Below are 16,264 nucleotides of genomic sequence, written 5' to 3'. Positions count from 1 at the left end.
ACAAAGGCTTAAGGAGTAACAAAATTTTGAAAGGACATGTAGTAAAGAGACATCATCCTAAGGTTAGTTAATTAGGTGAGGGAGACATAATGTTTAGATATTATTGTTTGGGTAAACTAATACTTTTTAAGAAAAGCTAAGTAATAAGAGTGCTACGGCAAAGATTGGACCTATTAAGAATACTAAGAAAGTTTTCAATACGAAGTCCATGGGTACTTCATATATTTTTTAAAACTAAACATTTTTAATACTTAATAGTTATTTTCAAAGTCTTTGTTCTTTGATATTTATTTTTAAGATCTTTGTTCTTTTAATAGACATGCATGCATACATGCACATTCGGTACAAAACACAGTAATTCTTTTCCTACCTGTTACATTTACAATTCTATCAAGTTAAAGGCATGCACATTCGGTACAAAACATAGTAATTCTTTTCCTACCTATTACATTTCGATTTAGAATTTTATCAAATTTGACTTTTAAATACTATTTCTAGCTTGATGAAAATTGTTCAAATGTTTACCTCAATCGAGCATGCTACATGAGTTTGATCAAACTTTCCAATATTGCTTCTTTTATATCTCTCTAACATTTGCTCCATACTAGGTGAGTATACATGCATATAATTAGTTCTCTCTCTCTCTCTCTCTCTCTCTCTCTCTCTCTCTCTCTCTCTCTCTCTCTCTCTCTCTCTCTCTCTCTCTCTCTCTCTCTCTCATATATATACATGAAATTTTACACTTCACATGCATAAAAAATACGTGGAATCAAAAGAAAAGTATATGAGAGCCTCTTAAGTACTAATACAATATGTCACTTTGATATACAATGATATTTGAGCCATGCTTATCAAACAATTGGTTGTATAAAAGAATAGCATTTCAAAAATATGTAATTTAGAGATACTATACTAGATACCACTAAAGTTTACAAAGCAAAAATATTCTTCCATTTTCTACTAATAATCACATCTAGATTAATAACCCTCATAATGATACTATAGTAACTAATATGTATATCTTATAGGAAATTATAAAATTACATTACAGTCCTTATTTTACGTCCAAAAATATATATTGCTAAAATAGTTGATGTTTGAGCATTGACCAAAATAAGAAATAAAATCATATGATTTACTTTTCATTCATAGAAATACATGAGCTTATAGGCATGATAAAAGTGAAAAGTAGTTGAACTTTAGCAATGAGAAAATATATATGATTCTTTCTAGTGGATTGTGAATATATTTCCCTTCTAAGACAAATAGAGCATTAACTACTATCATATTATTATCATTTGCAATAATAGCATGCTTACTTTTAGGACAAATAGATATTTTATTACGCATTTTAAATTGGAGATGTGGTGTGCAAGGTTTAAACTCACCCTTATAACTAAATCCATACCCAATCTACTATGCCCCTAAGCCATTAGCATGTCTCGCTTACATTTGACAAATTCATTGCTAAAGTTTTGTTATCCAAGTACACCATCCCCAAATTTGATAAACAATCTAGGCATCACATTCAATACTCATATAGAAGATTATAAAATGCATACCTTAATTATAGAAATTTATAAGATGCTTTGAATTGGCATTCAACTAATATTTAGTATTAGCTATTAAGAAAAGGTGTAGCACTAGCTTAAAGTGGATGTATGTATATGTGGCACGCTCTGAGATACATAAGATTTTCAAAAATGATTACTAATCAAATAAGCTTGATGTCATATTGTCCACTTTCAATAGACTTAAATTTCTTTGCAATTTAGTCTCACAATTGAGAGCTAACATAACTACTTATCTCAAACATGTGAACCTTGAAAGCATGAGCTATATTAGAAACCAATATTGTTGCTTCATTGATGTGATATATTAGAGATACTTCTTATACTAATATGGTGTGAAATTAAAAGACATTAAATTTTGAAAATACTAAACTTATGATTGGGAGATGAAGTCTCAAATTTTAGAACCTCAATGGGATATCTACTCAGATATATAGGCATTAGAATGCTCCCATGAGTAAACAAGTTGCCCAACCATCACAATGGAACCTCTTATACTCATGTATTCACACAATTATTCTACAAGATTAATCACCTTTCAAGAAATTTTATATTATTCAATATGAGTGATACCATGATCAAAGGCCATGTTTTTAACTAGTTACATATTATCCTATTAAGTGGGACTCATATATATTCTTCATTCAAATTCTACTTGCCACATATTAGAGGCAATCAAAATGGTCAAAAGTTTAATCAAAGAATGCAATTGAAAATTCAACACAAACAACCCATAGAAGATCTAGAAGGGTCTCTTGTGCTCCAAAGAGGCTTACTTACATTAGCAATCTTGCTAACAAAAATGTGCCATTTATGTCAAGATTCCCTTCCATCATTGAATCTCATTCATACAGTGAAGCACGCATAAAGGAAGATTGAAAATCATACATGGATAAAGAATAGAAAGCTCTTATGGACAACAATACATGGAAACTTGCTAATCTACCAGAGGGTGAGAAGGCCATTGGATGTAATTAGATCTAAGAATTTAAGTTAAAGACAAATGGTTCAATCAAGAGATACAAAGCAAGGTTATGTGCTAAAGGGTTTGACGAAACATATGGTGAAGATTATAATGAAACCTTTTCTCTAGTTGCAAAGGTGACAAGTGTTAGACTTCTGATAGATCTTACTAGTCATTATGGATGGTCCATAGACCAAATGGATATAGAAAATACGTTTTTAAATGTAGATTTACAAAAGAAGTCTATATGCAACAATCACCAAGATATGTAGATGCTAAGTCTCCACAGAAGCTAAATAGGTTAAAGAAGTCTCCATGTGGACTCCTAAAGCAAGCCCCTAGATTTTGATACACCAAGATAAACTTCTTCATACAAGCTCATGGATTTAGAAACAACAATGTTGATCCTAATCTCTACATAAAGCAAGAGGAATCATTGTCTATGTTGATGATTCCATACTCACCAATAGTAGTAATGGAAACATGAAATCTATCAAAACATCAATTTAAACTGGAATTTGACAATAAAGATTTTGATGAATTACAATATTCCCTTGGGCTTGAAGCCTTAAGGGATGCAAACTAGAATATTTTTCTTTATCAAGATAAGTATATTGATGATAACTTGAAGAGGTTTAATATGCAATCATGTAGACAAGTCTCTACTTTGAATGAAAGTCAAGCTTAAGCTTGTGAAATTTGATGGATCTAAACCTATAAATTCCATTTTATATAGGCAAATAGTTGAGTGTATAATATACCTAACCATAATGTCATGGCCTAACCTTGCCTTGCTATGAATGTTGTTAGCTGGTTTATACATCAAGCAAATTCATTGAATTGCAGCCAAGCAAATACTTAGCTATGTCAAATGTCATTTAGATTTTGGATTGGACTATGACTCTACATTGGCTTTGAGGTTATCTAGATGCGAGGATTCTGATATGAATGAGAATATTGAGAATAAACGGTCCACTTTAAGATATTGCTACTCTCACTAACAGTGGTATAATCACTTGATCAAGTAAGAAACAACCCATGATTACATTATTTTTAAAAGCTAATATATATGAGTAGATAATGTTATGTGCAAGATCTCATGGTTGAGAAGAATGGTTGCAAATACTAGTGTACCAATTGAAGAACCAAGTGTCTATCTTGCAAATAATTCTATCTCATAGGCCAATACTAAACACATTGAGATACACTACCACTTCACTTGAGAGAAAGTCCTGAATCAAGAAATTGATTTGATTCACTATTCCAGATATGATCAAATTATAGATATCTTCACGATGCTGTTTGGACCAGATACCTTCACCATCTTTGAAAATAAGATTTGTGTATGCAAGTACAGTTGTGTACTTGAGGGAGAATCATAGACACATGGAACAAAAAATGGAAATGACAAATGGGAACAAAGAGGGCCATGAATTACCATTCCATGTGACTATACAGACACATGCAATGGGCACATAAGAGAAAGTAGGAACAAGGGATGGGACGAGGACCCAAAAATGACCATTCCATGTGACTATGGGGAGAGTATAGAAGAACTATCCTTATAGATAGTTCTAGGTAGAAGAATAAATACTCATGGAAGATAGTTCTCGATGGTAGATAGAAAATAAGTACCTCTGTAATGTAGTTTTGGATAGTATCTATGCATAAAAACAAAGTATCTATGCATAGAAATGAAGTACCTATGTACAAGACTGACCTATGCATAGGAATAAAGTATCCATATAGATACTTCTAGTTGAAACAAATACTTCTAGATAGAAAAAATAGAAAAGTATCATGATCTTCAAAGCTAAAGATAAAATCATCGTAGGATAACATAGCATAAAGACAATCCATCTTACATTTACCATTCCACATTAGTATACAAATTGAGAGTATAACAATATCAATCATATGTGTTCAAAGGCTATTAAAAATGCCATTTCCTTACATGTCACAAGGTAACAAAACAACCCCTTTCTTGAAGAAACTTGACTTTTCTCACATTCAAATTTTAAAAGTTGCCTTTGTATAAATGTAATCCTATAAAAATTTACCAAAAAATACAATCCTTTTGTTAGTACATTGACATTCTTGGAGGTGCATCCCCAATTATCTAAAAAGCTATTGAGATACAATGAAGTATCTACATCTTTAGCTTAATAAATGTTTGGAAGATTAGTATCATTTAATATAGACCTAGCATGCTCAACAAGAACTCAATTCTTCCTCTTTGCAATCCATTTTGTTGAGGAATATACTTGCAAGTGTATTGCCTTTTAAAACCATTTTTCCAATGTAGACCCAACATGCTCAATAATAACTCTATTCTTCCTCTGTGCAATCCATTTGGTTGAGGGGTATACTTGTAAGTGTGTTGTCTTTTGATACTATTTTTCCAAGAACATTCTTAAAACTCATTTGAGAGGGTCTTCTCTTAAAGCCTTTGGTATACATATTACATTCCTTCTCTACCATTTTTTTGAACTCTTAAAGTTTAGAAAGTGCTTCAAATTTCAGCTTGATGGAATAAACCCATACCTTTCTTAATAAGTCATCAATAAAGGTGCTATGTATTTACAACCTCCTAAAGATGTTTGGATTGGTTCCCATATGTCTATATGAGGAATTTCAAGTCTTTACTTTGCTCTATAGGTACTTTTCTCAAACCTTATTCTTTGTTGTTTCCCAAAGTAGCATGCAAAACATATATGATTGTCTTCATTAAAGTGGAGTATAGGTAGCCCTTCAATTAGCATCTCTCTCTTAAAATGCATGATGCTTTTGTTCATGTGTCCCAATCTTCTATGTTATAATATCATTGAGGTAGAGGGAGTCTTGTTGGAGTACTTTGCTTGATGACGGGTAAATGCCTTCATTTTTTAATAGCCTTCCAATATTTTTTCCTTGTACAAATAGTTTGCCAATCTTTTTAAAATCTTGTATAGAATGTCCATTTCGATTAAATCTAACTTCATATCCTTTCTCAACAATCTAACCACCAATTGAAAGTAGATTCTTAGTAATAGAGGAACTAAAAGAACATTAAATAAGTCTTTTAGCTCATTTGAATGGGAATAGTGTCTTCACCTTTAATAGTATGCTATGAATCATCTTGTCTGATGACTATTTGTATTGTATTGAGGGACTAAAATGAATTAAACCATTTCCAATGATGAGTAATGTAATTAGAGACTCCAAAGTTCACGTACTATTCATCTTGAAGTTTCTGATTTGAATAGCTCCAAATATGAGAATTAGCTTACTACCACTGTTGGGCTGATTTGAGATGGATGCCATATAGTTGGTCAAAGAATTGATGGCATATTGCGAATGGCACCGAGCTAACTTCTCTAACACTGATGCCACCTCCTGCCTCCACATTGCAACGTGGCTCTCATGATGCTAAATCATCTTCCTCTTCCACAATGCCTTCCACTCAAGATCAATTCAATGGGATGGCCATGATGCCCAAGTGTATGCTCTAATTGCGTAGACAACTGCTTAGACAACCAAGGATGTATGGCAAAAGCTTGTATCATAATATCAAGTGTGCAATGAATTGGAAGACATTTACATGGAAGAAGGATTTAAAAAGGTTTAACTTTTTTTAAATTAAAATTTCTCTTATTTTATTCATTAAGGATTTCTAGTTGTCCAAGTTTCAAACAAAAAATATATAGATTAACTCAAAGCACCTAACCCTTTTCAAAAACAGGAGAAATTGTTCTCATTTTTGTTTTGTGTTGGAGAAAGAGTGTATGATGCACCTTGGGATTATATAACTTGTGGAGATGCTATGGACACAAAGAGGAGAGGTAGTTAATTATTATATACTAACAAGCTTGTATTTTATGCTTCATTCAAGAGTTCTTATTATCTATACTTGTTCTTGTTATAGCCTTGGGCCAAGGAGGATGAGATCTTCAATTAGGAATCTCATCATTCTCTACTATATAGGTATTTAGTTCCATTATTAAGAGATAGTTTTATATAGGCAACTTATTATAATCTTTAGGTGTATCTTGGATTTATATATATTTCTTCCAACTACTTTTAAGTACTTTATAGCATTACTGTTGTGTCGTACATTCAAGTATCTCACTTATATTTGTCACAATACTATTTTTATTGGTACTTGGGGTTTTATATAGATTTGAATGGTATTCCATGTATGAGAAGATAACAAACATGGATAATGAGCATCATATTTCTAAAGAGCTAAATCCCTACTATAAACTATTTTCTCTACATTTGTCGACATATAAGAGTCGATATATTTTTTGTGCATGTTCGACATAAGCATCAATGTATTTTCTTTACAATCATCAAAATAGATGTCAAAATATGCATCGAAAAAGATATCAAAGTACTGCAACATATGCATTGCTACTTAGCTATGTGTATATCAATGGCTCTTCCAATGTGTAATCTGACATATTTTTGCAAACGATCATTTTGAAAAGCATACCAATGATAGGGCCTAATATTTAAAATAATTTTTGCTTGCATTTGCATCAAAAGTTTTGAATATACATCCTTCGCATGTTGTAGTAAAAAAATTTTATCTATCGAGGGAGATCCTAAGGCAAACAACAAGTCTCCAAAAAAGCCTAATTTATCTTATTCAAAAGAGAGAAAGCAAGGCTAAGAAAACATGAGAACAAGCCACAAGTAGCTTACACTAGGAAAGCTCTTTTGAAGCACCATGTTTATGCCTCACTATACAAGTCATAGAGTTAGACTTTGACTCATGCACCTACAAGATGTAAACATGAGTAGTGATATCCTTAGCATGCAAAGCTATCAAGTCCATTTAGATATTGGTGTGCCAAGGTACCCCCATGCCACCACTTCATGATATTATTCTCAAGTGTCAATTGAAAGCAGTGGAAGAATCAAGCTATATAGTAGTTATAAAAGTAATGATAGATGAAAAAACCATCCCAATCATCTCTATGTACAAAACAAATATTTCAACAAATCACAAGCAAAACTGGTATTTTCTAAAGCATCAAATTGGATTCATGCAAGTTGTATTCTTGAATGATTGGAATGTGACTCAATCAAGGGAAGAATACCAAGGATTAGGTAGCATTATGAAGAATGCAAAGTGTATATCGGAAAGCTCTAACCATCAAGCATTGACTATTTGATGTTGCACTAGATATGGCATCATCAACAATACATTTTATCACTTGGCATCGCAAGTGCAAGAGGGAGATAGAAAGGGCAATGCAACAAGATTGATTTTATAATAACATATTGTAGTTGGCACATGATCAAAGTTGCATGCAAGACATGAGATATTAATCTTCAATCATTTTCCCCTTGATTTTGTTCTTTAGAATTTAGTACCTACTAAGCAAGACTAACCACCTACTATAGTACCAAGGGAGATACCACTTTCCAATAAGTAATAGAAGATAATCATGACCTATTTGTCACAATCAAATGATTACAATAGATATGTTATCAAAACTTAAATGAAAATACAAACTACATAGTTACTATCTAAATAATCATGACCTATTTGTCACAATCAAAAAATTACAATAGATATGTTATCAAAACTTAAACGAAAATACAAACTACATAGTTACTATCTAAATAATCTTTCATAAAATCCAAAAGTTAAAACACTAAGCTATCTATTAAGATATCCATTTAAAAATTTTCTGAGTCTAGATCTATATTTATTGGTAATCAACTATTTTATATTCATTGTGTGTAGTGCCAAAACTCTTCAACATTGGCGAATGTCTATAGCACTATCTACTACTAAATACTTATGCTAGACTATTTGTCAAGAATAAAAGTATATCAAAACTATGTAGGACTTTATCATGAGTGAAATAAACACACGAAGCAATAACTCAACTAGAAAAAACTAAAAGTATAAAAGTATTTTCCTTGAGGATATACATATTCCCCAAGTTATAACACGATGTCCAAAAGCACAACCATACATGGCACAATACAAAATTTTCTAGAAGTACAACCAGATGTGCCATAACATATAAAGTAACTAAAATAAGTGGACTTCTCAAGCATTACTTAGATTGTTTGATAGCATGACAATCAACCTAAGCCTTTTATCCACCATCCATAACACCCCGAGCCATAATATAAGAACTACTCTTTCCCAATAAGAGAACACATAGCCCCAACTACAAAACACAAAGTATACAATAATATGCGATCTCATATGTATATAAATACTAGGACCATCTTGACCAAAGTAGGATAAATGACCAGATTATCTAAGTATAGATTCCATAACCCAACCCTCTTAAGTATGGAAGGTCCGAGCAATATCATATATCAACAAAAACTAGGCTTTCCTTGTGAAGGAAAGCAACCTAATCCACATTAAATAATGTATCAACAACACTCTTGAATGGATTGTCTAGATTAAGAATCAACATAGCCAATCGTATGACATATGATCGAACAAAAATATTGTTCCACATATCTCTTAAGAACAACCAAGTTTTAACAAAAATATATTGTCCAAAAAAATATCCCCCCAATCAACTACTACCATAGTTGGTGGGCTACTTGCTTTATAAAAAGATGGTCCAATCAAGATAAATACATCTTTCATGCACATTGGGCTTTTGAAAGAGCTTGATTGAAGTCTTTCAATTATCTCAACTAGCTATATTAAAATGGGTTGCATCATTACAAGTCACTAAGTAAATTTGTAGCATGTTGTGTTAAATTGGCTAATTCGAACGTTATTAATATGGACTCTCAATGAGATACAATGTTACTAACATGTTAATATTATCACAACAAACATATCTATGGTATCTTGGCCCACATCTAACGTACACACCTCATCTAAACTACTTACTATACATGGATCCTTTATGGTACAAATTAACCTCTCTTGCATTGGATTCCTCCATATCTTTGATATATATCTTTTCATTACCGTGTCTAGACTTGATCTATTCTCAAGGACAATGTATGCTTGACTATTTAGATTATAAGTGTCTTTTTTATTTAGCATAGTCGTTTTTATATACAATTACTTGTTTAAAAAGCTTACAACTTTGAGATAAACACAAGAGACAAAAAGTAACAAAAATAAACACAAGAGACATGGTGTGATTGATAACATTATTTAAAAATGGATGTGAAGTTAGTTTATTTTGTATTAATTCAAAGAAATGAGCAAATTAAAAACAAAGATATAAAACATGTATGCTTACATTGATGTGTAAAAATACTTAATCATGGATATATGACTATATACACACAAACTAGAGAAGTAGTGTAAATGCCATTAGCTTTACTTTTCAATGCTTATTCACAACTAGAATCACATTAATAAATGGAAGCCTTAAGTGGTAACTTACATGTTTACCAAGTATTTTTATGACTTCGTTCTAAAATGCATTCTTGCTAAAGAAAGTGTAATCCTACTAAGAAGATTTGAGATCCTGATGCAATATGTTTGACCCAAGGCAAAATTTTTAAGTATTTAGTAGCACATTTACCACTTGGTAATTTAAAAAAACCTTAACAACGAGAAAAAACGTGAGAAATCATTTTTTTTAAAAAAAATTAAACTTATAACATGTGATTCATGCTTTCATGAATTCAAAGCTCAATGGTGATGGAATGAAGATGGAGTCATAGAATAAAATTTGCTCCTAAAATTTCTCTATTTTCTAACTATAATGAAAAGGGTTTTCTTTTTGTTTCTCTTTCCTTTTTTCCTACCATAGAAAATGTAATGAGTGTAATCTTTTGTTTGAGATATTTTTGTCAGTAAGAGAGACAATTAGAAAGCTATTTTGTTGTGTTATTGATAGTGTATGTCACATGTCAAAGGTTACTCGTTATCAATGAGAAAATGAAAATGAGAATTTTAATGTTTGAGAGATTGACATGGTGTAAAGACTATATACTATTATTAGAGGTAAACTATGCTACTCAAGTCAATGAAAAATACAAAGAATTTAAGGCAACAAATCTAATAAAATTGCAAATTTCTTTGAAAATGGAAAAACTTACTCACATAGTTATGTTTAATACTCACATAGTTTAAAATACTACAACTCTTAAAGTTCTACAAAATTGGAAGCTTTGTAATATTTTATCAAGGAAAAAATGGTAAAATTAGATATGCATTTTTGCACTAGGATACAAGTCCACTGTTAAAAGAGTGACTTGTCACTTGCAATCCTGTAATCCCCACAATAGTGCTCACCACTTCGTACCAAATTCTAAAGCTTAATAGTGTTGATGAAAGAGTATGCTAAAATGTATACATTTTCATGTTGAATATATATTTAAAATTGAAAAATGTAGTTCACTACTTGCAACCTTGTAGTCTTCATAACAATGCTCCAACATTGTAGTAGATTGTTATAGCTCTTAAAAATAAGAAAATCTATAAATCTAAACATTTGAATTGCTAAAGGGCTAGATTGAGCTCTCAATGGAAGAAGAGTGATACAAGGGACCTTGTTTTGTTTTCTATGGCGTGGATTGGTGTACTTTTGCTATGAGAGCTTTTTGGCTTTTTCCTATAGTGTTGCCTTGGAAGTTAATAGAGACCAACCTCCGCATTCACCTTCCAACTTGACCCAATATTTTCACACAGATATAGTTGGATAATGTTTCAAGTTTTTTGTCCTTGGGAGACCAATGAATCGTCACTTAAATCAAGAAACCAACCTATGACATCTACAATCAAATCAAGAAACCAACCTATGACATCTACAATCGTATACATTTAATGCCAAATGATTAGTTGTCACTTATCACAGATCACAATATAAACCATAGTTGACACTACTATTGGCTCACTGAAGATTTTGCTAGGCCTATTTACCACTTTATCCATGTGCAGTAATTGTAGTCGTGTTCACTTATGTATCGTCTTATGATTCATGTATAGAGGCGCTTAGAGTATTGGAGAACGTTTATCCATATCAAAGCTAGATTAGAAGGTTGGACCCAATTATTAACCTAGTCTTTGGAGGTTAAGTGGAGGTAGGACTAGGGAACACCGTAGCCCTAATTTTGCAAATAACAAAGACTTGGTGTGTGAAGTTGCTAATGCACGGTTAAAGAGCAACTTGATCTTAACTGTAGCAACAGAAGTAGCTCTACAGTTGGGGTGCCCGGAGAGAAGCACCGATCAGGAGCTCGACAGAGCAATATTTGACTGCTGTTTGATTAGAAAGGGCAGTGTTACGCTAGCTAGGCTGTGGGCACGATGCGCACCTGGTGTTGCAGAAGTGGTAGAGCCTGCCGGTGGAAGAGAAGATGATGACCGCCACGTGCGCGTCGCAGAGGATGGAGAGCTCCTGAGCCTTCTTGAGGAGGCCGCGCCGGCGCTTGCACAAGGTAACCTGGCGGCTGCTAGGGTTCGGGATGCGCCGGATCTGGATCTTCCCGCGGGGGGCGACGGCCAGCTGCACTGCAAGCTCGTGATGCACAGCTCCATCATCGCCAGCAGCATTTCTAGTCATGATCACATGATCAGCTCTTTCTGCTTGCCCGCTTGCTTCTGCATTTATCCTCTCTTCATTGGCATCCTCGTTGAGGTTAAACCGCTTGTGACGGTCGTCGGCGCTGTGTTTGGTATTCATGACGTTTCTGATCAGAGGAAGGCCAGACGGGAGCTGCAGCTCTGCGCTTCCGCCGTGCGTTCTTGGCCACTCATAGAAAGGTACAGAAATGGCGGCTGGCGGCCAGGGTTGTGCTTCTCAATATCAGAGAAAATGTTAGGATTGGTCTCATGATGATAGTGTGGAGGAGGAGGAGTCGGTGGATGACTGGAAATCGGAAATTAGATGCGTCAGGCGAACCGATGAGCTGGTTTTAGGTGTGGATTGAAATGAGGATAACGCTAATTAGGAAATACTGTGGGTGCATGTCGGGGAGGGAGCTTTAAGAGAGAGGATGAATTTGCATCAACTACTAGCAGGTAACCCTATACGGTTCAGTGACGGCCGGGGCGAGAGCAGGCCGTAGAGTTGTGGTTGGTGTACTCGCGTACCTCTTCTGCCCCACACGATGCGTTGCGTTACTAGCATTCCCAACATCAATGCCAGAGATGATTTCTATAGGCATGATATAGTTTTCAAATACTTAGAACCGAGATCATGCCTATGAAAGCTAGATATTTGAAAGAAGCTCATGTCCACCATAGCTATTTGGCGACCTAGATAAGCTCTCTATGAACGAAGGCCCGAATGGGTTCAAAACACATGGTTTCATATTGTCTTGCCTTGCTACTGCATTATTTTGGTTGTAGGTTTGAGAAGCTTCGAACCTCCAAAGGGCTTCATGAACCTACCCCCCTTTTTCAAACCTCTCTTTTTCATAATTAAAACCCTCTCTCCTCCTCCTCAAGTATAATCACTCCCTTTCTCTTCCCTCTCCCCTTCTCTCTCACTTGTTGGGCCTAGGCTCTCTCTCTCTCTCTCTCTCTCTCTCTCTGTTAGATTAAAGTTTTTAATTTAAACTTTCTTTTTAATTAAATATTTTTTAATTTAAAGTTTTTTTGGCATAGTTTTTTCCATACTTTGAGCAACCTATGAAATAGATTATGTGGATTCAAATATTATCTCTCCTATGGTCATATTTACTGTGTCACATGTACCATGGAACTTGAGGTCTATTCCAGTGCCTAAATCTTACTTGCCAAAGCTGATGGATTTGCTAAATGAAAAGATTCGCATGAAGATTTTAGAGCCTTCTTCAGCCCTGCACTCAAATTGTTGGTTTATTATGCCCAAAAATAATGGGGCTTTGAGATTTATTCAAGACATGCAACCGGTCAATAAAGTAACCATTAAAAATGTGGGTGCAGGTCCTGTGGTTGATGAATTTGTAGAGGCTTTTGCAAGTAAAGTGATCTATTATTTTGGTAATCTTTACTCGGGTTATGATCAGTTTTAGCTTGCAGTTGAAAGCAGGGATATCATAACCATGAAGACTCCCTTGGGGTTAGTATGGATATGTACTCTCCCATAGGGGGCAACAAGCATAGTGGCACACATGAGAAATGCTATGAATATGGTACTCATGGATTTTATACCACAATTGACAATTATTTTCTTGGATGATGTTTCAATCAAAGGATGTGTAGTGGATGAAAAAAATGAAGAGGTGGATGCTCATGGATGCAAACACCTTGTTGCAGACCATATTGTGGATTGTGAGAGGATTTTGACGTGTCTAGAGGATATGCATTTAACTCTTTCTGGACAAAAGTCTGTCTTGGGAGTTGAAGAGGTTTTGATTGTTAGGCATATGTGTGGGCCCTATGGGCGAAGAACATCACCAAAAAAAAAAAAGATGGGATTGCTAGAATGCAAGATGTTTGCACAAATGTATCAGAGATGCGTAGATTCTTGGGAGCATGTGTGTTCTATTTGATATGGTTTCCTCACTTTGCACATGTAGCCGATGCTCTATATCAACTTCTAAGGAAATACCAGAGATTTCATTGGGAAAGGAAGTATCAAAAAGCAATGAAGAGATTGAAGCAACTCTTAAAATCTACTCCTACATAGAGAAAGGTTGACTATTCACCTAGAAAGCCTATCATTATTACTGTTGATACAAGCCCAATCAAGATTGGATGGGCAATTAGGCAAGATGATGAGGAAGGGCAAAGATATGCAATACGCTTTGGTGCTAAAGTATTGATTGAACGATAGAGAAGATATCCACAAGTAAAAAGAGAATTATGGGGAATTGTGACAACCCTTAAATGTGATAAGGAGTATTTTATGGATGCTCATGTAGCCATTCAAACTGAATTGTTTGCCGGTATTGGGTATGATTCCTAGTTGTGCTACCCCGGACATTGCTATGCTCCGGTGGATTGCATACATCAAATCTTTGAACCCTGAATTTCAACATATTTCAAGAAGAGATAACCCAGTGGTAGACATGTTATCTCGAGCATGCTATGAGAATGAAGATGGGATGATGGATGAGAAGGAAGAAGATGACTTTCTTGCGGCTAAGAATGATGTTGCAAGAGTGAATTTAGCAATGCAAGATGTTGTTACAGCATTAACATAAGCTTGGGCAACAAAGAGAAGACACTTTAGATGTTTTGCATCTTGTGTAGAACTGTTTCTAGAAGACAAATATGTAGGAGAGTGACTGAGAATTGGTCAATACCTCAGTACAATAACAAAGAGAGATGAATGGTCTAATGAGGAGTTTAAGAAAATCAAGAGGAAAGCATATGGGTTTTTCTTAAAAGATGGATACTTATGGAAACATGCTAAAAAGAAACAGGGTGTGCCATTGCAAGTTTTGGGTGACAGAGCTTCATAAGTAAATGTTATGCAAGAATTTCATGAAAGCTTGTGGACTGGTCATAGAGGTGTTTGGGGTACTTTTGCAAAGATCAAAGAAAGATATTGGTGGTAGGGTATGTATAAGGATGTTTCTCACTTTGTGGAAATATGTACAACATGTCAAATGTATTCATCTATGAGACATTGGGATGGATTTCAGCCCACATATCCATTGTCTCTTCATTTTAAGTGGGTGGTGGATTTGGTCACAATGTCCATAGGTCTTTGGCAAATGAGGTATCTTGTGCTTGCCCGTGAAGACTTGACTAATTAAGTGGAAGGGAGAGCTTTACGTACTAAGACAACAAATGCTGTGTGTACTTTTCTCTTAGAAGAGATCTTTTGTCAGTATGGCTGTGTGGAAAAAATTACTACAGATAGGGGTGAGCTGGATGCAGATGAAGCTCATGATTTCTTTGCACGGTTAGGGATAAAGCTTGCTTTAACTTCAGCCTATAACCCTGAAGGAAATGACAAAAGTAAAAGAGGGCATCCACCTATTGTGAAGGCATTGGCAAAAGCATGTGGAGAGAATGTAAAAGAGTGGCCACGATTGCTCCCTTATGCTTTGTGGGATGATAGAACAATTCATAGTGTTGTTATAGGATATATTGTCACAACTCTATAGAAACAGAATTTGTATCCTTTTTCATTAATTTATCTATATAATGATTTATTAAATTTATTTCCTTTGCACTAATTAGATATAAAGAAAAGTGTATTGGAGCTGGCCACACTGATGAGTGGTCACAGGTTATGGTGGACCCACGCGGTGGGTTAGAGAAAAGATAGTTCACACTTCCACCTATATGACCCGATTGGGTGCCTGTGACTAGAACTCGCGCATATCAGGGTTAGACTCGCACACAGAAAGGATTGATGCCTTGAAGTGTGGGCTAGATCCACCAGAACAGATAGTTACAATCAACAAGATGGCATGATCATGAAATGCTTGTATAATGTGCATGTGTGGGCTGAAAGCTTGAAATGCACATTTCTTTGCATAGGAAAGTCACATGAAGATTCGGATACCATTTTTGCGATATAAACGGAAAAAGCTTTCATATGACACCCATATTGGGGGCTCCCTAAATTTTAGGAGATCCCTAAATTTTAGGAGGTCCCTAAATTTTAGGAGCCTCAAATTAGCCTAAAAATGCTAGTCCTAAAAAATAGGGATATCATTCTAAAAATAGTAAGTTATGTACTCTGACTATGCTTACTAAATTTGGTTGTTTCTATTCTTGACAGTATTCAACCCAAAAAGGAAGGCCATAGAGAAGAGACAAGTGTCAAGACACTTGTCACACAAGTTTCCAAGTGTCCCACCACTTATCACATCTCATGACATGTGGTTGGACACTTGTCTTGTGCTACTC

The 16,264-nt window shown here is 34.6% G+C and overlaps 1 protein-coding gene across 3 annotated transcripts in view; it reads right to left on the bottom strand.

The window, feature by feature from the left end:
- The window catches only part of LOC148013976 (MADS-box transcription factor 23-like), a 139,306-nt gene extending 126,716 nt beyond the window's left edge, over positions 1–12,590 (bottom strand). For 2 of the 3 annotated variants that reach the window (XM_087666818.1, XM_087666816.1), the window contains exons 1-2: positions 11,785–12,590; positions 526–604 (exon numbers count right to left, since the gene is read on the bottom strand). In XM_087666818.1, the coding sequence (XP_087522944.1) occupies positions 526–604; positions 11,785–12,152 (447 nt within the window). In that variant the 5' untranslated portion in view covers positions 12,153–12,590. The remainder of the gene's footprint in view (positions 1–525; positions 605–11,784) is intronic. The other variant, XM_087666817.1, reaches the window with a different exon arrangement.
- Between the last annotated feature and the right edge of the window lie 3,674 nt (positions 12,591–16,264).

This window comes from Lygodium microphyllum, chromosome 25 (assembly GCF_053477565.2).
Source record: "Lygodium microphyllum isolate KBCC chromosome 25, Lygodium_microphyllum_v1.1.10, whole genome shotgun sequence".
In the NCBI taxonomy this organism is placed as follows: Eukaryota; Viridiplantae; Streptophyta; class Polypodiopsida; order Schizaeales; family Lygodiaceae; genus Lygodium; species Lygodium microphyllum.
Note: the sequence above shows the minus strand (reverse complement) of the source record. Positions and strands in the feature narration are given on the sequence as shown.